General features: G+C 37.0%; 3 protein-coding genes across 6 annotated transcripts; 1 reads left to right on the top strand and 2 right to left on the bottom strand.

Moving 5' to 3' along the window:
• Window positions 1-1,023: 1,023 nt before the first annotated feature.
• LOC105034461 (heat stress transcription factor A-2) lies at window positions 1,024-3,721 on the bottom strand. Of its 2 annotated transcripts, XR_012139307.1 has the most exons (4): window positions 3,094-3,721; window positions 1,619-2,443; window positions 1,258-1,310; window positions 1,024-1,179 (listed from the first exon to the last, which is right to left on the bottom strand). XR_012139307.1 is itself a non-coding variant. In XM_073253136.1 (3 exons), exons 1-2 carry the CDS (start codon window positions 3,373-3,375, stop codon window positions 1,655-1,657), a joined length of 1,071 nt encoding a protein of 356 aa, XP_073109237.1. In that variant the 5' UTR covers window positions 3,376-3,721; the 3' UTR covers window positions 1,024-1,310; window positions 1,619-1,654. The 2 variants fall into 2 exon arrangements, 1 of the variants encoding a protein (XP_073109237.1); XM_073253136.1 differs by having other exon boundaries at window positions 1,024-1,310.
• A 5,823-nt stretch (window positions 3,722-9,544) lies between these two features.
• On the bottom strand, window positions 9,545-13,884 carry LOC105034599 (uncharacterized). Its single transcript, XM_010909844.4, has 3 exons — window positions 13,519-13,884; window positions 10,777-10,876; window positions 9,545-9,800 (listed from the first exon to the last, which is right to left on the bottom strand). The coding sequence occupies exons 1-3, from the start codon at window positions 13,790-13,792 to the stop codon at window positions 9,728-9,730; spliced, it is 447 nt and encodes a 148-aa protein (XP_010908146.1). The 5' UTR covers window positions 13,793-13,884; the 3' UTR covers window positions 9,545-9,727.
• Window positions 13,885-17,743: 3,859 nt separating this feature from the next.
• On the top strand, window positions 17,744-20,102 carry LOC105034676 (uncharacterized). Of its 3 annotated transcripts, none has more exons than XM_010909956.2 (4): window positions 17,744-17,935; window positions 18,426-18,672; window positions 19,352-19,575; window positions 19,777-20,102. In XM_010909956.2, exons 2-4 carry the CDS (start codon window positions 18,486-18,488, stop codon window positions 19,783-19,785), a joined length of 420 nt encoding a protein of 139 aa, XP_010908258.1. In that variant the 5' UTR covers window positions 17,744-17,935; window positions 18,426-18,485; the 3' UTR covers window positions 19,786-20,102. The 3 variants fall into 3 exon arrangements, with proteins under 3 accessions (XP_010908258.1, XP_073109236.1, XP_010908324.1); XM_073253135.1 differs by having other exon boundaries at window positions 17,777-17,935; window positions 18,435-18,672; XM_010910022.4 differs by having other exon boundaries at window positions 17,779-17,935; window positions 18,386-18,672.
• The last annotated feature ends 2,053 nt before the right edge of the window (window positions 20,103-22,155 follow it).

Below are 22,155 nucleotides of genomic sequence, written 5' to 3'. Positions count from 1 at the left end.
GTTATAATAATATTATGACCTCCTATTATATTCTATGATATCCTATTGCATCCTGTAAATAATTTTTGAAACATTATAAAGACTAACAGGACGTCATTATAATATTATGACATCCTGTTGCATCCTATAAACAATTATCTGAATATCATAAAAATTGAACTACATTAAATGTCTATCTCTTTATTAATTGCGCTACGTAATACAATCTGATGAAGCGGTACATTTTTTCTCCACCAGATGGTGCACAAAGAATTACTCTTTGCAACATATGTTGGCCAATTTCAACACTCATGGTGGCTCTTCCAAAGCCCTCTTAACCTAATTGTAGAGATGCAGATAAAGATAGTTAGGACTGGTGTTCTTAATTCATGCTCCATTCCCAATTTTACCTAGAGATGGGTGAGAGAATATTCTAACTATTCATGTAAAGTTAGGACTGGTGTTCTCTGGTGACAATGCCAATTCTATGTAAACTATTTCCTGTTCTCTCTAAAACAACCATGGCAAATGATAATGAGCCAGAAGATGAAAAACTTTTATCATTATCATTTTCCTATATGAAATTAAAGCCATAAGTGATTCTTGTTTTGACAATGATACAAATAGCTGGTGGATCCTCTCTCTATGTATATAAATATATTCTCCAATTATGTGCGTGCGTGCGTGTGTGTGTGTGTGTGAGAGAGAGAGAGAGAGAGAATAACCTGTGGAAGAGGATTTCTTGTCAAGATTGGCTTTGTCTAGCAAGTCATACAATGACTTCTCAATCTGTCAGTGTGGCAGCGAATGGATCTTATCAATAAGAAAGAAACTTTTCCCGAGTCAGTGACACCTCTCTCTCTAAGAAAATGATGTTTGTCCTCTAGATATCAGAAACACAATAATAATTTTTCCTTCCAGTTATTATACAAATGCATTACATTGTTACATCTCTATGTAATCGTCCTACTTCCGGATCCGCAAAAAACAGTAAGTGGTCACACTTACTCAAATCATGCTACCAAATGTGAAAGATGACAAGACTGAAGGAACAATAGCACATTTTTTTTTCCCGTCCCTGTACAGAAAAAAGTACAGTGCTCACTGTTTTTCTCATTTTGTTGCATTTTTACTTACAGAAAACATCAGCTGGACTATTACATAACCCTCCAAGCTGACTTAGGATAGGATATGGATACCCTAGGATGGAAGAACAGAAAATAGTGAATAAGCTGCTGCAGCAAAGATCAAAATAATAATCTCTAGATATGATGATACCTTGCAGATCTCTTGGTTGTCTTCAGCATACTGTAGTTCAAACTATTCACAGCCTACATCACAATCCAAAAAAAGAAAAAAAAGAGAGAGAGAAAACAGCAATCAGCTGAAATTGATGGATAATCATAAACATATCAAGCGCTGAAAATACTGATAAAAATTAAAAGAAAAGAACGAAACATTTATTTCTTTAAACAAATCAACAAGAAAAACAGATATAAATAAAGGGTAAATTGCGTCAAAAACCCCGCTCTGCTTTCTCCAACCGATTCCACCACTCTATGGCTTAAGAGATTCTAGTTTAACTGCAAAATGCCGTTCAAATATATTAGTCAAATTCCAGGGTCATATAAACATATACCTAAACGGTAAAAATGTTGCAGAAGGCCCCAAGCTCTCAAACACTCTTTCCTCCCTTCCATCTCTGAGGCTTTGAACCCAGAAACACCATTTGGTCCACTAAGCCTTCTACATCTTCACCCCAGTGCTTTGTACCAAGTCCCTCCATTCCAGCTTCTATCTCAGCCTGACCTCCTTCTTCGACTTCAGTCACTGTGAGCAAATCTTCATCCAGCAATTCTTCCCACATCACTTCACAAGCTGTCTCTAATTTCTGATCACTGGATTCTGACACCACCTCATCTTTCTGAAATATGTTGCTTGAACTGCTTGAATCATTGTTCATTGTGCAAAACAGAGACTCCACCTCAAGTTCGATCTCCGCTGCTTCAGTTGCTTGTGGATGTTCTGAACTTAAATTCGCCGGCAACCTGCGCTTCTTGCCGACACTCCCGAACCGCTTCTTCTGCTCCATGCGAAGTATAAGCTGCTGGACAAATATCGGGTTCTTGAGAGCTCTGCCCAAGAAAGCCATAGTCTGCTGCTGCTTCCTTTCTGTGCCTTGAATCCTTTCCTCCATGGCGAAAAGCTGTGCTTGAGAATTCTGCTGCTGCTGCTTGAGCTTCAGAACTTCTGCCATCAGAACGTTGCAGTCCCTCCTCAACCTGTCAGCTTCCGTCTCAAGCCCAAACTGCCCCAATTCGACACAAGCTCCTGTTTCATGCTGCTGTTGCGAGCTCTGGGCGATGTTTCGTCGCCTCTTGATGTTCTTCAAGAGATGCTTCTGGCCTCCTAAGAATCCTTCGTTGGCAAATTCCCATCGGTCCGGATCGACCTTTCGAAAACCCTGAATCATTTTTACTAAAGCGATTGGTATGGTCGAGAATCAACATCCACAATAGACACAAAATTTTGTTACAAATCAAAACCTGAAAAATTAGCAGTATGGGCAAATAAAACTGTGAGAATTACCAATCAAGAAAAAAAATCAGCCTGAAAAGAAACTGAAGAAAAGAGTAAAGCCTAGATCTATATACCAGTTTACTCCCACAACCAACTAGAAACCATTAAACCTCAAAAGCATCTATCTTTTTTTTTTAAATGTTGTAGGAACCCCACAATCTTGGAATTTCTAGACCCTTATGACACACTCTCAGAACAAATTGTGGGGGCTTCAAGAATTGTCCACATGGGCTGCATCTCATACCTATTAAAAAAATAGTTCTTTCCCAAAAGATCGGTTTCTGTATGCAGTTTTTTAATCTACAAACTTCTTCTCATGACGAATTTAGATTAGCTGTGTTTCTCAATTAAAAAAAAAAAAAAAGAATAAACACTGGATTGGTCAAACGCTTAAAATATTGAAAGAAAGAAACAATGTTGATCCTCAAAATTTAACATTTTTTTTCCCCAATAGGGTTAACAATTAACCCTGATACACAAAATTCTAATGAGTGCACACATAATAAGAAGAAGAAGAAGAATAGAAGTACTTACATAGGTGTTGAGCTGGCGGATGAAGCTGGAGAAGTTACTGTGCTTGAAGTATTTAGGGAGGAGCGCCGTGGAGAATTTGTGGGGATCCCAAACGACGAAGCTGTTGCGATCGCGGTTCCACGACACCACCCCATCGGTCTCCGGATCCTCCACCATCTCGAACGTCTTCGTCAGGAAAGGCGGTGGGGCCACCTCGTTCAGCCCCGCCATCGGCCGCGGGCTTGTCGCCGCCGCCTCCTCCTCCTCTTTCACCACCACCACCACCTCGCTGCCACCTTCCATCCCCTCCTTCTCCACCAAAAACTCTGCGTGTATATGAATCTAATGGAGCTTGGATTCCATCTCAGATTTTTTTTTTTTTTTCCTTCCCAGGGTTTAGGGTTTTAGAAAAAGGGGATCTGGGAGTTGGTCGGCCTCGAAGCCAATCGAGAATGGAAGACGAAAGGAATTTTTTTTTTGGTAAACTGTGGAAGCCGGAAGGATTAACATAACATAAAGACGGGAGACCGGGAAGATGGTAGGCAGAGGGAGAGCGCGGTGGCCGGGGGCAGGTGGGTTGGGTAATTTGCTCTATAGTACGTTTTTTTCTTCCCCTCCCCGTACGCCGAATGCCTTGTGCCACAAGATTCCTTGAAGCCTTGTACATGAGAGTTGTGACAGCGTCTTTGGTGTATAGCGCGCATATTCCGAAATCGGATGCCTTTCTTCTTCTAGAAACTTCTAGACGTAGAAAGGGATCAAGCGGTGCCAAATCAAGTAGTCGGATCTAAGAATGCAATCAAGCTTGGTCGAACTGAGTGGCTGAAAATTTAAACTTGATTTAATTTTAAATATTTGAATTTAAAATTTAAATAAGGATCAATTAAATCTTAATATCTCAAGCTCGAATTCGACTCAATAAAAAATTGATAAAATTCAAAATCGATTCAATCCGACTCGAATATCAATCGAATCTTTTCAAATTTAAATTCGAACTCGAAACTAAGCTTTAATCTACTAATAATATATATTATAAATAAAAATAATTTTATTAAAAATATATATATATTTGAATATATTTACGAATTTTCGAATCGAATATATTGCTATACAAGTTCGATTTGAAAAATTATTTAAACTACTCGCATTCGATTCGAGCTCGATGATAATCGAATCGAATCGTGCTTCAACTCGAACTGAACTTCGACTTGAGTCAAATTCAAATAGCTCACAAACGGCCCAACTTGTTTGTATCCTTAAGATCCAAAAGTTTACGCTCAAATTTATTCAAAGTACTCAAATCTAAAATTTTATTAAAAATCGATTGAATTTTAATATTGACGATCTAATTTAATTTAATTAAAAAATATTTGAGATCGATTTGAATATCAATTGAAAATCGAATATGAGTTCATGTCCAGATGCAAACTTTAGTTCATTATTTAAAAAATAATTAAAATAAAATATTATATTATATTATATTTTAAAATATTAAATTGATAATATATATTATAAAATATAATGTAATATTTATATTCATGAGTTTTTAAATTAAATATTTTATTATTTGAATTTAATTTAAAAATTTATTTAAATTATTTGAGTTCGGAGGTCGGCAGCAGTCAATTCAAGTCAAGTTTGAATGTGAGCCAAGCGCAGGCGGTTGCTGGGTTCGTCGGCTCATTTGCACCTCTCAGTGCGAGGCCACCAGCCTGAGATCAGAAGGTGCATGCACTGTTCCATTCTTCATGCTACGGTCCATGTCAATCACCATCATTCATTTACACGTAGGTTGATATATGATCCCATGGGATTTGATGAAGAAAATGGACGGATATATCAGCTTCCACATGTCGCATTTAGATGAGATATGTTGTCCTCCGGGGTGCATGTGGGGTCCGTTCCTCCCACTACCGTTCCTGTCAATCCGTCTTCCCCTCGAAAAACAAAAAAAAATCATCCCTGAAACTGGGAAGCCTCATACTTCCCGCTACCGTTCATGTCAATCTTTTCTCCTCTCAACCGTTCATGTCAACTACCATCCTCCATTCATTGATGCACGACTACCGGCGAGATTTGACGAAAAAAATTGACGGGTAAATGACAACTGCCCACGCATGCAGGCCTGAAGTCCATCGAGCCACGCTGACTTCAAATCAGAGGTTGCAGATTGGAGTCGGACTTAAATACAGAGCATATTTATCTCTCAGACTAGAATCAGATGTCTCGTTGATCGAAAATTTTTTTATATATTATTTTTTGATAAAAAAATTATTTTATTAGATTAAATTTTATAATATAATTAATAAAAAAATAAATATTTAATAATTTATTTTTTTAATTTTTTTGATCAAAATATTTTTTTTTACTCTATTTTATGTAGTGTGGATGTCATAGATAATAACAGAACGTCATAATGAGGGTATGACATCCTGTTACATTCTATTATATTTTATATATAATTATTTAAATATTATAAAAATTAACAAGTCGTTCATAATAATATTATGACATCCTGTTGTAATTTTATGGCATCCTGTTGCATCTTATAAATAATTATCGAAATATTATAAAAACTAATAGGATGTCATAATAATAATTATTATGACATCCTATTTGCATCCTGTAACATCCTGGTACATCCTATTAAAAATCAATAGGACATCATAATATTAGGTAAGAATATTTTGATCAGAAAAAATTTAAACAAAAAGCTGAGCTACATTAAATGCCTATCTCCTTATTAATTACAATATATGGCACAATCTGATGAAGCGATGTATTTTTTTTCATTGAATGCAGTGGACAAAGAATTACTCATCATTGGCTTAATCCGAATCCGACCCAAGCTCGAGCCTGAGCCCAAACACAGCACAATTCGGGACTTGAGCGCCTCCTCCCTCATCTCCACAAGATCCCATTGACGAAGAGCTTTCCTTGCTTTGACATCGGCAATAGCATAGATGGCAATGACTCCACCTCCCCCATTATTGAAGGCCCCGCTTTGATCGCTTAAAAACCCTAGAGGTTGGAGAAACTCTGAAGGGGCGAGTTGGGAGGTTGGGTATAGGACTCAAGGGAAGGGGAATAGCGGGTGCAAGGGTTTTAGATCAGTTTAGGTGGGGATTTGAGAGAGCAATTGTGCCATCATGGTCTTGTCCCGTATGACAACCACCTCGACCGCTCGACACCTCCTTTACCTTCCCGATATCCCCACACTTCTTCAAGTGCTCCACAAATGCCTCCTCCCTCGTCTCCAACAAGATCCTGTCAATGAAGGGCTTTTCCTGCTTCGACACCAGTGACAATGCAAACGGTGACAACGATAGCTCCACCTCCCTAGTCACTGAAGGCCCTTGCTTGACTGCCCAAAAACCCTTGAGATCTCTCAAGGGATGAAAGAAGAAGTGGGAGGGCCTTAATTGGGTTTAGGTGGGGCTCGATCCGAGCCGGAGTCATGCTCAAGCCTAAGATTTCCAAAATATTTTAGGACTAAGCCACTCTGAAACCCAAAAAATATCAAACCTAGCTCAGATAAGAGTATGGCCTGATCTAGCCCGATCTATTTTCAGCCCTATATATGGCAACTATATGATATATAGAGCTAATGATAGGTCTATTTAAGTTTGATATTTTTTATATCAAGGAGTATAATCGAGTCAAGCTGAATCGAGTAGTTAAAGACTCAAGTTCGATTTAATTCAAAATATTTGGACTCAAAATTCAACTTTTTAATATCCAAATTCAAACTCGACTCAATTAAAAAAAATGTATTCGAGATCGACACGAATATCAATCAAACCATATTCTAGCTCGAATTCGAGCCAAAATCATAATTAGGAAATATAGTTAAAACAAAATATAACATAATATTTATTTTAAATATTAAATTAATAATATATAATAAATAATTCATGAGTTTTTTACTTGAGTATTTTGCTATTCATGATCAACTCAGATTTGTTAATAATTGAGTCAAGTCAAGCTTGATCTGAATCAAGCCGCTTGGCTCATTTGCATTCCTATGCATATCAAAGTGTCCGAAAATTATATTTAGGCCAAACCAATAGTTTTTGGTGAGTCTAGAATGCTTACATCGTGAGGGGCTTTGGATAGATGACTTTTTTTTTTTTGGATAAAGCAGAATACTGATACAAATTTAGTATGAATACAATTAAGAGAATCAGAAAATAAAAATATCATGGAATGACATTGGAGCTACCCCCACATCGGTCCATAACATCTTTCCTAATTGCTCCGCAATAAAGGAGGCAAGGAGGCAACCCAATCTGTGACATTATTTACCTCACAATATACATGCCTGATGTCTAGAGATGCACACTCTCTCAATAGTCTCCAAATATTGCAAAAGAGCGGGTGTGTGGCAGTAGTCCTCATCCACCCTTGAAACCAATCCACCATTGTGGCTGAATCTCTCCTGATAATGAGATGGCTCCTAAGGTTAACCTCACATATGAAATACCCAACCAAATTGCCTTCAACTTAGCTCTTAGGATGATGGGATTTAAGAGATGGCTACCGTCCACAACCACGAGTTTGGCCAGCGAATTATAAATTCAACTCTACCTCTACTAGCACTCGCACTGTCAATCTATCATTGAAGTTGATCTTGAGAAAACTCAAAGGTCGAAACTCTCAAGTAATGAAAATTATATAGATTCTATATAAATTAAGAGAGAGTTTCAGATATCCGAAGCCGTCAAGGATATAGCTATTGGCAATGGATGAGCAATCTCGATGGCTTGATTTAGAGCTCTCTTCAAAATTAATCTTCTTGGAAGTCTTCTTAACTTAAAGGTAATATTTTTTCTAATCAGCCAAATATGATGGGCAGCATGGATAGCTCTGGTGCCAGAAAGTCTAGATGCCTAGCTGAGGAGCTAGGCTTAAGGTTGTGTCGTTTTTCTTGGGAGATGCAGTGTCCCCATCCCAACGCGCAAGATAGTTTCGTGGGTTGCGCACTTGAGGCCAAACATAGGTACCAAAGACCCAAATAAGCCAGTTCCGCAGCTCCAGTCAACCGGTTCTCCGCTTCAACAATCGATATGGTGGTCTAAAAAAAAAAAAAAATCAACTTATTAGTAATACGGCAGTGAAAGAGATTAACTCCAGATTCCCTAATACAAGGCATGAGCCATAAGATTTTCAGCCAGACCAGTAGTTAACTAATCATCTTAGAGCTAGAAATGAGGTGATCATCAATTTTTCTTTAGGATAATTGGCAACCAACTTTCAGAAGTGAGGCTAATGAATAGGTGGCCATCATAAACTTGTACGGATGGTAGTGTTAGATATATGCGGCTAAAATATGCCTGTTTGATATAAATAAAAATAGAAGAGAAATTCAAGCGCAACCTCCATGGCGGATTCTTGTCCATTCGAGTTATTGACTCATGCAATGGGTATATAAGTGAGCTGCAGAAGTCCAATAAAATATAAATTTTAGAAATATGATAAGGCTATTATAGAAGATAGAAATCTCCATAAATGCTTGCATTTTTTTCCTCGTGAAGTGTTGAGAAAGCCCATCATAAATAACAATGGAATTTTTTTGAATTTAAAATTTTCAATCAAATTTAAATAATAATATTTTTTTCAGATGATGTGCTGATGTATTATTAGATGATATAAAATATATATATAATAAAACTGTTCTAATTAATAATTTCTGATTGAAAAACGGAGCTTCTCAAAGATCATTCAGGACCACAATATAGTGACATGGGACAGTTGGCGGACCACCATCTTCATTGTGACGTGCAACCGATCATTATCACAGTGCAGATGGTCACGGAGTTGCGTGGTTGGCCTTTGATGACATGGTCTATTATACCTTTTGCTTTCTCTCTCTATCGTTTCACAGCCCGAGTGAGCACGAGGAAGCCTCAGCCTCAAACCAGCTCTGCCCCATCGCATGAGTCTGATTCTGAAACACAATGCATCACCTATCATAGGATATCTTGGGACCTACTAGTTGTATTAGATATCGAAAGCACATGGCACCTCGTGATTTTACGTACAAGATATGTTTTTTTAAAAAAATTATGCATGAGTAACACAATAACATCGATTTTTTTCATGAAGATTTTCAGATTTATTTGCTCAGATATATTTATATTTTTGCTATTATATGTTCCCAATTATAATAATATGGATTTTAAATGGAATTATTTAAGATATATGTGGTATATTATATTTTTATTTCAATAAATTTTTAAGTTTCCCTATAACCAACAAGCAATAATGAATTATGAGATACCAGCAAGATGAGACCCATTGCTATGATAGAGTCAGCGAACTTCCCAACATACAACCAATGGAAATAATTAGCTAGGGTTCACACTGCAAAATATCGTCAACTCCAAGGTTATTTGCTAGAAAAGAATGGCTGAAACAATTCCAGACACATAGTGCCAGCAGCAGACCAAAATGGATGGATTCACAAATCAGAGCCAGGAAAATCCATTCTTTGTTAAAGAACGCATTGCTTCCATTACTGCAGTAAATTATTGTTACTCGATTGCAATTGCTAGGAATTAAAAAACTAAAGTTATATCATAAATCACAACCATCCAATGTTTCACAGGGATATTGCACTTCTGAAAAAACTATCAGATTTGGTAGGGATTTGATGTTATACAGTGATTCTTGCTCTACCTTTAGCCAACCTCCGAGCAATAACCTTTTGCCCACCTCTTGTCGATTTACTGAGCAAAATAATGCACATCATCAATGATAGTGAAACATTTTTAGATAATAAATTCACAAAAACTAAAGTAAGAGCGCAATCAAGCCAAAGCCGAACCCGAGTAGCTAGAAACTCGAGCTCGACTCGACTCAAAATATTCGAAAAATTCAGCTCGAGATCAATTAAATTTTAATATTCCAAACTTGAGCTCAGCTTGATAAAAAAAGAGGCAAAACTCAAGTCACACAAAACTCCTCTATGAAGAACCCTTTTAATCACCATGATTGTCACCGTGTTTGCAAAGACCTAATCTGATTAAGATTGGGGGAGGCCATTAACTGGTTGCCAGTGCACCTCCATGTGATTAGCCCTCACTTGAACTCTGCAAATCATGCTATTTGTTCTTTCATGTACAGAAATTACCATCTCAGGTGGTTTCAATTAGAAGGATTGGTAATTGGCGAATAAGGATTCACAGACACTGTCCAATAACTAGATAATGCTGAATAGTTATAGATAGATATGTGTACATGAATAGCGTAAATTCAGTGATCAATAGCTAATCTAGTCGCATTATGTGTAAAAACTATAATCTAGTCAAATTATATATTAAACTTGCATGGCAATTCTTTGGTTCATACATGCATGTGATTGCTAGACTGATCAAATATTGCATGGCATTTCTTTGGTTCATACATGTGTGTGATTGCTAGACCGATATAACCCCTATACCATCTCAAGGAAATATCATCGTAGGTGCTCGTGCACATGCTTCCTGAATGTGCTAAAGCAGCTCTAATTGCTGTTTTTGTCAAATCAACATGTGGAAGAAATGAACACAATAATTCTGTCTAAATGTGGGTTTGACTAGTCATAAAGCATTCTAAACGCGTATAAAAACAGATATTTTAGCTTGATTGTGTGTGGGTGTTCCATTTACTGTGCATGTGCGTGACGTGTGCATGAATGTGAGACAGAGAGAGAGAGAGAGAGACCGTGCAAGGAAACCATGAGTTCTCTTGCGCTTGATGTGGCTTGGCTGGTAAGTTCTTTTTGGAAGTAGGAGTAGAGGCTCATTAACCAAAGCATCATTTCCTGAAGAAAGTATTAGTATCAGCAATGATAAGCTCTATTAAATAGGTTTCTTGAATTTGAAAAACATCAGTACTAAAAGCATTTCTATTTCTAATAGTTGTAGTGCCGGTACATCACTGTGCTACTGTGCTAGTTGAAATCAGAAACTTCAGTTTAGGATTCGAAGGATTATCATCACAAAAGTTGAACATCTCCAACCTAGCAATATGAAGGCACAGAACTACAGAACATTCATAGAAACATGAAACAGATTAAGTAAACTTAGAATACCAAGTTAACAAGATTTCATTGCAGGTGTAAATTCCTTAACAATCAGTAATCAGCATCTATTTTGCCGGTATATCTAGTTTACATCACTAACCAATTAAAAGTACCGATGAAGGAAGAATTTATAAAGGTACTTCTCCATATTATATTAATGTGAAAAACAGAGAAAAAAATTCACCATGCATAAGGACAGCAAATTAATGAATCATAGAAGAAAAAATGTAGAAGAAAAAACGAGACTCCAAAACCTCCACAAGTCTTCCAAGTACGAGCCACAGATTATCACCGAAAGCCAGTACCAACCATATATCAGCTGCCTGGCACAATAAAACTACCTTAGCTCCACAAATTCCTCATTAGTACTAAGAAATTCTAAACATCTGCTAGATCCTGTATACAACATACTCTAATGTATGCCTCATATTTGAGGAATTCTCGGTTCCTCTTGGATATGCTGTTGCAAGTCAAACCTTCCTTCTCTCAGTCAGTTAAAATCAGGAAGCAAAATAAAATAAAATAATTATGACAGCTATAGTTTTTTAGAAAAAACAGTGACTCTGGATTCATTGTCCAAAACTTAGCTTTGCCTAATTTATTGCACCTCTCAGTACTTAAATTGTCTTCCAAGGACAAAATAAATCGAGTCTAATGGCCTCCAACGTCATTTAACAAAACCATAAAATACAAATGAGATAAATCAAGATACCAACATAAGGTGTCCATGTCTGATAGAAACCTATCAGATGTTGATATTGCAAAGCACACTTACAACCTTTTTACATTTGGAGCAGCAAATTGCTCTCATACATCACTTATAAGTGCCTCAAACAATGATATCACATAGAGTCCCACCCCGTGTTTATGTAATTCACGATCTACCTGCTCCTCCAAAACCACAACATCTGGTTTTTGTGGTTTAGTTAAGCACCTGGCCCCATAAGTGACATAGGGTGGTGTAAGAGAGGTTTAGGGCATCCAAGTCCTTCATTTTTTATAGGCCATGGAACAAGAGGGATAAGAAGTTTTATTTTGTTGAGTTTCAAAATTAACACTTGAATGTAGGCAAAGGACCTTGCAGGTTCAGCCATAATTGGACCTTTCGTGCAATACATGCTCGTTCACATATTTTTCATTCTGCTCCATATTGTGAAAATGAGGCTTTCACACATTTAGGTAGATGTCAGGATAATCACTTTTCTCCCAAATGACTTTGATATATTCTGAGATTTAGCCATTGAATTTAATGTTCTCCGAAATTAGCCTTTTGCAAAGAAAAGTCTTTAAAATTTAGATGTGATTATTAACCAGACACCGCGAGGTCTGCTGAATCTTAAAAAAAAAAGCATGAAGTGGCAAAATGTGCAACTTCATGCAGAATCGACGCACCACGAGCATTATTGATGTGAGCAGTCTGCACAAATCATATTTTGAAATCAAGTTGCTTGGCGAAAGTAAAAGAATCATGGATTAAGTCTAACTTTTCAATCCAACCACCAAATTATATGATCTTTAGCTACTTTTAACAAGGAAATCAAGATCCACAATATCTAATCATGATGTTTGCTAGCTTAGGCTGTTTAAAGGTTGAATACAAGTAAAAATAGTGCAAAATCTGAGGAGATTCCTATCATATTGGAATGGTACTTAGTTGACATTGATTTTATGGCTAAGATATATCTCAAAGTAGTCTACAACCTTTTCATTTAGATAAAAAAACACTATAAAAGTATCCAAAGAGGGTTTTGGACAAATATGGAAAGGTAAGCTCCCTGATATGTACTAATTGTATAACATGATGCCAGCCATCCTGACATACAACCACAACAGTTTTTCCCCGAAACATATTGCATCAATAACACCACTATGCTCGGTCCCAAGCTTGTATACAAAAGCTGAAGGGCCGATGTTAGGTCAACAGCTAGCAGCAAAAAGAAGCTCAACCTATGAAATCAAACATACCAAAGAGATCCACATCATTTTTTTTTCAAGGAAAAGAGAATAAAAGAAATTACTTCAGTAGTCTTCCTATAACCCTGCAATAGCCTTTTGGCAAGTTTTTACTCCCAAACAGTCTTCCTGCATGGACTAAAACTTAGCACCAACGTAGAAGTTTTCTTCCATCATCATTTCGATAACAACGTATTTTCTTCATACGAGAAATCGTGTATTGCAATTAGATATAGATAACAATCATAAAGAATATCCGATCAGCCGCTTTGAATAAAGATGCCAACAGAAACAAATAAAAGACATCGAATTAAGACAAAAATATCATCAAATGAAAGAAATGAAGCAAAATTCTCTTCCAGATTTCCTGAAAACTGACAAAAAAGTGAAATTTTATAGAAACCAACGACTAAAAATTACATTCTCACCATCTTCTATGAAGAAGCGAAGCGCAGGGAGCCCGAAGGGAAAGGAAATCCCTTCAGAAGAAGCCAATATTTTTAGGGCTTCAGCGTCTCCTCCCTCCACTGGAGGAGGCCAATGGAGCTGAAACTTCGCCGGAAAAGACTGCGCCGAGGGATTGGAAGAGATGTGAGGCAGGATTAACGAACTGCTCGGCTTCGAGGGTTGGAATGGATTGGAGAGGCGGAGGCGATTGGTGAGGGAAGCTCCGGCCCGAGCTAGGGTTTTGGAGGCCATCATTCCTCTGGAGAGCCTAAAACCCTAGTTCGCTTGATCCCCTTTGCATCTCGGGGGAATGGAAGGCCTTCTCGCAGGCTCCCAGCGCTCACGCGATGGTGGAACCGCGTTATATAAACCAGACCGAACCGGTTTGGACCGGTTAGTTTTGATCAAACCGTGAGGAGCCCAGCCGTTGAAGATGGCTTTAATTGGCTCCCCTTTTACCCGGTACCACCAGCTTACAACTTGATTATTATTTTATATTATAATGGCAAATAATGGCCATCATAATAATCATTAATTTATTTACTGATAATTTTGATCCAAATAGATCCAACAGTATAATGGTGAGAGAAATTCTTTGTGCACCACAGACAGTATAGAAAATCTGATGTAGAGTACATCATTTTTTTTGATTGGTCCACATAGTCACTATTTTCCAACACACATTTAACGCCAGCAGATCAGTTTTTTTGTTTAAAAATTTTATATGACAAAAATATTTCTGTTCTTTAAAAAAAATTATGATATCTTGTAACGTATTATAGACCAGAATATCATAATAGGATTTTGCTATAGTACTACATAATATTATTTTACTATCAAGGGCATTTAAAACATTATACTATTATTATTTTTTATATTTTATTTTTTTTAAAAAATAATATTTTTTACTTTTAATTTTTCTGCTTCTTCTTCATTTCTTCTGACCACCTTCCGCCTCCCGTCGCCACCCCCCATCCTCCTCCTCTGCCCGCCTCCCATTGCTGCCTCCCCCCACCCCACGGCACTACCAATGGCTTCTCCGCAGCCACCCCACTGCTCGCCTCCTCACCACCAGCCTCCCTATCGCTCGTCTCCCCGTCACAGTGTGCCGACTCCTCCACCTACCTCTTTGGTGCTCGACCCCATCGCTGCACGCCACCCATCTCTCCATCACTCGGGCTCACCACCACAGTCGTCCCTTTCCTCCTCCACCTCCATGCACCTTTCTGCTACCTAGGCAAGTCACCACAGCCACCTCTTTTGCTCCTTCTCGCCGCAACGACTGGCCTCTCCATCGATTAAGCCTGTTACTCACCTCCCCACCACCATCGATCACTTCTCCGCCTCCTTCCTTCTTCTCCTATGTTGCTCGAGCCTGCCATCCTCTTCCTCCTCATCTTCCTTCGCTGCTCGTCTTCCAGGAGCCACCTCTCTACCCCCTTTCTTTCTCCTCCTTCGTCGCTCGGGGCCGCCACTCACCTCCCCGCCACCACACACCAACATCCGACGAGAAGGGATGGTGCTTTGTCGGAAGAAGGAAGGAGAAAGAAGGAAAAAGGGATATGGGGTGGGACTCACTAATTTTTTTTGTTTCTGGATTGCAGAACTTTAAGTTATTTACCACACCAACCATGCACAAAGCTAGTTACTGATAAATAGATCACTATTATCCATCTTAAAATGGATGGTTAGAAAAAAGCCTATAATAAAATGACTAAAATAGACTTTGCAGCACTATAGCAAAATTCATCATAATATAGTCCAGAATATCATAATATGGAAGGAGCATTTTTGTCCAATCATTTTATAACGCGCATTTAATGCCTGCAGATCAGCTTTTTTGTTTGAAAATTTTGAATAACGAAATTATCCTTGTTATTTGAAAAAAATTATGACATCTTGTGTATATTATGACATCCTACATTATATTATGATATCCCATGGATAAGAATTATGACTTCTGGACGTAGGATGTCATAATATGGACATAAAATGTTATAATTATATCAAAAAACAGGAGTATTTTTATCATACAAATTTTTTAAACAAAAAAATCGATCTGCAGATACTAAATGCATGTTAGAAAGCGTTGACTATGTGGATCAATGAGACAAAATGATGTACTCCACGTCAGATTTTCTACACTGCCCATGGTGCACAAAAAAATTGCTATAATGGCCAATGCAAATGTCTAATGATTTTAATTTTTTTTTCTTTTTTTCTCTTTTTTGCATCATAAGTTATCAAGAACAAAAGGTTGAAAATGTACCATATTGTGTCTAGAAAATTTATTTGTAGTTTTGGACTAGGAGTTAGGTGTTTCATTTTGAAATCTAAAATTTATTAATCAAAAATTAATTATTTTTATTTTAGTTTTTATCATCTCTTCAATCATGTTGAACAAAAAAAAGACATAAAAAAATACATATAGTCAGATTATTTCCACCAATAAATTGAAGAAGAAACTCCAAGACCCTGGCAACTTTGAACAATATTTTCATCTCAAACAAGATATTGGCTAGAATATTAATTTGTATCCAGCACTAATCAATATCATGTAATCATTCAGATTTTATTATCCAGCCAAAAAAATGCAATAATAGAGTATCAAAATATTAGTTGAAATTTCATAACCTATTTTTTTACCATCTTAAATTATTTTTTTAATTAAATATTTATACATTATATAAAAATGGTAATTAACTTTGAATTTAGTATAATTATTGTAAAATTTTCTAATCTCTAGCTAGCTAAGACTGGATGAATCAGGATCTGAATTTATCTCAACTAGTATGGGAAGAGAAAAAATTTGAAGAGAATCGAATTTCAATAGATATTTTCTGATTAAGATATTAAAATATTAGCTGAGATGATAAATCTGTGATTAAAACTAATTAAAAATTAATTTTAAGATTTATTAATTAAAAACTACTTAAAAACTACATAAAATGGTTGGAAAATATTGGACAATATAAATATACTGTATCGCATGTATATCGGATTTTATTAATTTATATTAGTTGGGATAATAAAGTTGAGATTTTATATGGTAGTTATAGTGCTTATGCTTATACATGAGGAACCCATGAATAATATTTCGTAATTTTAGATATTTTTATAATTGGTAAATGTAATTTTTTTCTTATATTTGGTGTTGTTGGATGTGAATGGATTGCAATAATTAGGGTTGAAGTACTTTCTATGCCGTAGGAGCTAAATTTTTGTTAGTGAGAGAAATTGAGAAAACCAAATAACATTACATTTGGAATCATAAAAAAATGGATTACATACCTTTTGAGTGGCGGAATTCATGAGATAGAGGGAAGCAAAAACCTCACCAAAAGAACAGCACTTAGTATGTCTCGGGGCAGCGAGGCAGAGTCGTGTTCAAAATAATAAGACATTCCCACGGCTCACATCATCCTTTCACGTCATATGTCATGCAATCCAAGTGCGACAAGAGTTGAAATGAGGCATGCTCGACGAGTGCGTGCCTGGTATAACGGTGATTTAAGTTGAGATACGCCATCACCATCATCCTATTGTTATTATTATTATTATTATCTCCTTCATGTTATTAATATTATTATTTTTATAATAATAAATTTTTATCATATCATAATTACTGCTGCCGTCATCTCTATCATATTATTAACATCTTTACCATCATTTTTACCATAGTATTATTGTTATTATCATTGCATTTGCCATTTTCTATCTATCATGAATGTCCCGCCATCATTATCTCTAATGCTACTATTATTATCATTTTCTCTATACTACTGACACAATTGACTCTCCATCGCATGTCTCACCAAAACCTAATTTTTATTATCATCACTATATTTATATTTTTTTAAATAATCAACTATATCATACATATTTATATTTTAATAATTTTATAAATATAAAAATTATAATTTATTTTTAAAAAGAGAAAAACAAAGATAAAAATAATGCTAAATCGGTTTTTTTTTTTTTTTTTTCTACGCTGAACGCAACTTCTCATTACAGAATAGATTTTGGTTGAGCTAAACCTGCTCCGGTGAACATATGGATGCACGCCACTTTCATGCCCCTATAGCTCTCGTGAATTTCGCCAATTTTTAAGTGCCACGTGGGAGCAAACTGTTCATCGTCAGCCCTTGGAAGGCTGTACCCTGAAGGAAGCAAGACATCCGAAGCCAAAGCAGATCTCATCAGGATGGAGATGCTATTGCTTTGCAACGCGTTGCAGCAGCCACCGAGTTCTCCTAGGCGGTTTGCTTCTGTGACACCGAACCCACGCAAACTTGCTCGCAGCTCTTCAACTCTTTTTCCCCTTTTTCTTCCTATCTTCCCTCTCGGGTTTCCTCCACTAATCGTCGTTTTCTCCTCCAATCAAAGGATCACGATCAGGTAATTGCCCCTCGTTCCCAAATCCAACGCTTTCTTGATTTTTCTTCTTCCTTTTTTCCTTGAGCCTGTTCGGTCCTCAAAAAAATTTATTGTGTGCCATGCGTAAATCTTGTCGGACGAATCCCCTTTATCTACCGCATCTTTGATCCAAGGATAATTGCATAAAAATCTTCGTTTTCTCTGGGTTTCTACTTTCTATGATTGATTAGTTAATGATGTTAGAAAAAGTTTTCGTTTTTCCGTGTATGTTGATCTAAAATCGTCCCTTTGAATCAAGTTGCTTATCGGGAAAAAAAAAAACCTTTTTCGTTCATAATCATCAACACAGGGATCACTTGCACATATTTCATTGATATCAGTTTGCAGTTGTGCACTAATCCACCTAAATTATTCTTGTAATCTTATATAGATCTTTGAATTTCTTCACCTTTTGTATGTTCTTCGCTGAAGGATCTAATAGGGGTTGTACTATTTTTGAATCCAATGGTAGAAAAACCAGCGAAAGGTACTTCATTTGTACAAGAGGGTAAAAGAATAGATCGCAGTAACTATGGATAAGGTGGAAACCCATCATAGGGAGACTCATGGAATGAGCGATGACATGGATGAGAACACACCAGTAGACAAAGTTAAAGGCCCAAATGTGTTTGAACGAGCTAAGGAGGAGATCGAGGCCATTGTGGAGGCTATCACTTCCAAGAAAGAATCACATCACGATCCAACCACAAAGAAAGAGGGTAATTTTTTTTTCCCCAGATGTGATTTTGAGGTTGCATTAAATAAATTTAGTGGGATATCATTTGGGCATGCCATGTTAGCCACGCTGAGGTGACTTGCCATACTATTTCCTCCTCCTCTCTGTTTATATTTATTCAATTAAATAAATTTTGCAGTTGCCTGATTAAAACTCAAGAGTTGAAACTAAGAATAACTCAGAGTTGGTCTTTTGTGAAAGAAACGCCTGCTGTGGTACAAGATTTATAATCAATTATATATTCAAAATCAGATTTCTTTACTCTCCCCTGTAGGCCAAATTCCTCTGGTGCCTCTTTCTTATTGTTAAATCTGTAACCATTGCCAAGCCTTCTTTCTGTCAGATATTTGATGAGGGTATTAGTTATTTTCTTAAACGAAATGTTTGTGGATGTATAGAATAGAGTCTTCTATCTCCTTATATTTTTGGAAACTCAACTATTTGGTTCATGCATTCATGCGTAGATAGAACCTTTTACTTCATGGTCCTAATGCATTTTCCTAATAATTTTCTCAACAAAATTAGTGCTTCAGTCAATAAGAAATATGCTAACAACGTTTGTTTTTGGTATGAAAGTGTGTTGCTTTGTTTATAAGTTTTAGTTTTTCCAGTCCATAAATTATCCAATTCTTGATGAGGGTGTATTTTGGATTCATTGGCAGAAAATGTAATGGAAGCACCTAATTTAACCATAAGGGCACATGAAGAGGCAAAAACATTGAACAGGGTTAAAACCCATGATAAGGAGACCCATGGTACCAGCAATGACATTGATGAGAACACACCTGTTGACAAAGTTAAGGGACCAAGTGTATTTGAAAGAGCGAAAGAAGAGATCGAAGCCCTTGTAGAAACAATTCATCCAAAGAAAGAACATAGTAACGAGGTACGTACAAAGAGAGAAGGGGGAGTCTGGGATTTTCTCAGAAGAATGTTTGGGAAATTCTGCTCCCCTTTGGATTACAGATACACATATGTGATTTCTTGGATATGTTGTTTTCTTTATTCACTTTTTCTCAGAGTGCAGATATGAATTTTTAAAAGTCTAGTGAACTTTCTGTTAACCATGGAATTTCTTTGTTGGCAGCGAGCATGAAGTTGATCTTCTTGGTCTTACATCACCTTTCTTTAGAGGCTGGATTATTAATCGAGCAAAGAAGGAAAAGGGTTGTCGCCATGATGTTTGAGAACTCACAGGTGAATGAGTCTTATGTGTTAAGGATTGTTCTTCCTGTGAATTTATGTTCAGGTTGCAAGCATAATTAGTTTCTTGCTGCAATTTTCTTTGAAAACATAATGAATCAGTTTCCAGAAATTCTACCTGTACAAACTTGGATCTGTTAACATGGTGGTCCTTCTCAGATGTACATGCTGTTGGTTGGTTGATGTATTGATAATGTACAGCTTTCCATATTTTCTTTCCTCTCTCTCTCTCTCTCTCTCTCTTACTTTGCCCCCTTATGCTTGTGACCTAGGGGATGTTAGTTACAACCAGGGAAGGAGATCATGTGAAAAATGTGTAATGAGATGTATGGTTGAGTTGCAGTGGAGCTTCATGGAAGAATCATGGAAAAGAAAACTGGGATCCTAGGGCATGGACTTTGCTAATACATGTTAGAAAATTATGAGAGAACCTTTCCATCTTTTAATTCAGAACCAGCAGGGGTTGCAAAAAGCAGATACTTTGGAGGTATTGCTCTTCTGTACCGAATACTCATAGTTTAAGTTGCAAATATTATGTTTTGCCAGGATTTCGACATTTCCGATACCAAGAACCTTTTAGAGCAATCTCCATCCATACCATTTCTTGCTAAACCTAGATTGGTTGTAAGAAATATTTGACCGTGAAGAACAGATTAGTTTCAACTTTCAACAGATATCCAACGATAGGTGCCATGGTTAAGGTTTATTTGATATTGATGTGATATCACAGTTGAAGCTCATTTAGGTAACCTAGTGCTGTGAATAAATGATTGCATTGAATGCTCTTGTCTAACAGGTAGTTGATGTTCATTTAGGGTAACCTAGTGCTGTGAATAAATGATTGCACTGAATGTTATTATCAAACAGGTAGCTTTAATTATGGTCGTTGAGAAATTTAGGGAATATATGTGTTTGAAGTACGGAGTCAGCCCAAAAGTTTAAGTTGGTGGAGAGTTAATAGTCCAGGTGGAACTATGACAACCTCTCCACCCTACCTCGTGATGCTCTCGTCATGTGGCTCCTGACTGTAGTATCTCTCATTGAGAGAGATCCACATAACCAAGAAAGAAAGATTGTGACACACAATAACCCTAGCTCCCTACTCCAATTAGGGACACAATTCGAAAGCTTAAGATATTGGGAGGAGGATTAGTTAGCCTAATAAATCCATGCAGCATCCCTTTTATTTGTCAATATAGGGTTAAGACAATCATCAACCTGAGTTTAGATTGTAAATTTTGTATTGTTAGATTGATTTTTTAAATCAAAGTCAGTCACCACCTTCTTGGCAAGCAATCTCATGGACTACTTATCATTCAATAATGGTAAGGCAAATCATCACACTTCATGCTATATATCATCCAATCACAAATTGTGAAAGAACATTTCATTAACCAAATTAAGATAGACAAGCCAGCTCTTGGAGAATTAATGCCAATCAATAAATGTTCATTGAAACAACCATCTGAAAAAAAAATGGAGAGCACAATAAACCGATCGATCAGTGTCTCCGACTCGCCAGTTTTTTACAGAAGGCCAATCCTTCCCGGGGTTTCCCAGCAAATCCTGCTTGCCTGCATGCCTCGTCGCACTTCCTCTTGCACACTTCGGTGGTCACCATGCCAAGTGGGATGCATTTCCTCATGCATTCGCAGATGCAGCTCTGTCCGGCCTCGATCCTCTTTCTCTTCGTTGGGCACCAGAGGAATCGAAAGCCCTGGAGGGTTTTGGTGGACATGTAGGGTAGGGAAGATGAGGTGGTTGGTTTCTCTCTATGTTGGGAAACTTGTTGGTCTTCCAGTTTTACGTTGCATACATGGAAGGATAGGGTGTTACTGAGGTGGGTCTTGTTTTTAGGTACCATCAAAATGGTTGGACTGTGGACATCGTCAACAAATGCTCATCCTCTATCCAACCATTATTGACTTCTCATCTAGAGAGAGAGAAAGTGAGGTTCTAGACTGCCAGAAAGGTGCCCAAAACAGACAACCTCTCATGAGAAAATAACTAGTCCGGCTGGATATGGAGAGATCCATATTAATCTCCTCCTCACATGCATTCTGTTCTCGTCCATGCCATCCTGCCATTGTCATTAGACATTCCACGTAGGTTAGCATTTACGCGAAACTTGATTATGCTATTTCTTGTTTTCAATTTTTTTTTTTTTTTTTTTTCAGTTGAAAGCATTAAGTTTTTGCTACCAAAATTTCAAAGTTTCTAACAGATGATTTAGAAAAGCAAAGCGTTCAACGTTATACATATT

The sequence above is a fragment of the Elaeis guineensis genome, chromosome 2, assembly GCF_000442705.2.
Source record: "Elaeis guineensis isolate ETL-2024a chromosome 2, EG11, whole genome shotgun sequence".
Taxonomy (NCBI): domain Eukaryota; kingdom Viridiplantae; phylum Streptophyta; class Magnoliopsida; order Arecales; family Arecaceae; genus Elaeis; species Elaeis guineensis.
The sequence above is the reverse complement of the archived record's forward strand: the minus strand, read 5'-3'. Positions and strand labels throughout refer to the sequence as shown.

Bases quoted from the DNA above. Each gene is read 5' to 3' on its own strand.
- LOC105034461 (XM_073253136.1), bottom strand. From the start codon at position 3,375: ATGGAAGGTGGCAGCGAGGTGGTGGTGGTGGTGAAAGAGGAGGAGGAG. The intron at 2,444-3,093 runs GTAAGTACTTCT...AAAATGATTCAG, and splicing joins TCCGCCAGCTCAACACCTAT to GGTTTTCGAAAGGTCGATCC.
- LOC105034676 (XM_010909956.2), top strand. From the start codon at position 18,486: ATGGATAAGGTGGAAACCCATCATAGGGAGACTCATGGAATGAGCGAT. The intron at 18,673-19,351 runs GTAATTTTTTTT...ATTCATTGGCAG, and splicing joins TCCAACCACAAAGAAAGAGG to AAAATGTAATGGAAGCACCT.
- LOC105034599 (XM_010909844.4), bottom strand. From the start codon at position 13,792: ATGATGGCCTCCAAAACCCTAGCTCGGGCCGGAGCTTCCCTCACCAAT. The intron at 10,877-13,518 runs GTGAGAATGTAA...TACTTTCTTCAG, and splicing joins TCGCTTCTTCATAGAAGATG to GAAATGATGCTTTGGTTAAT. The intron at 9,801-10,776 runs GTCTCTCTCTCT...TATTTTGCTCAG, and splicing joins ACTCATGGTTTCCTTGCACG to TAAATCGACAAGAGGTGGGC.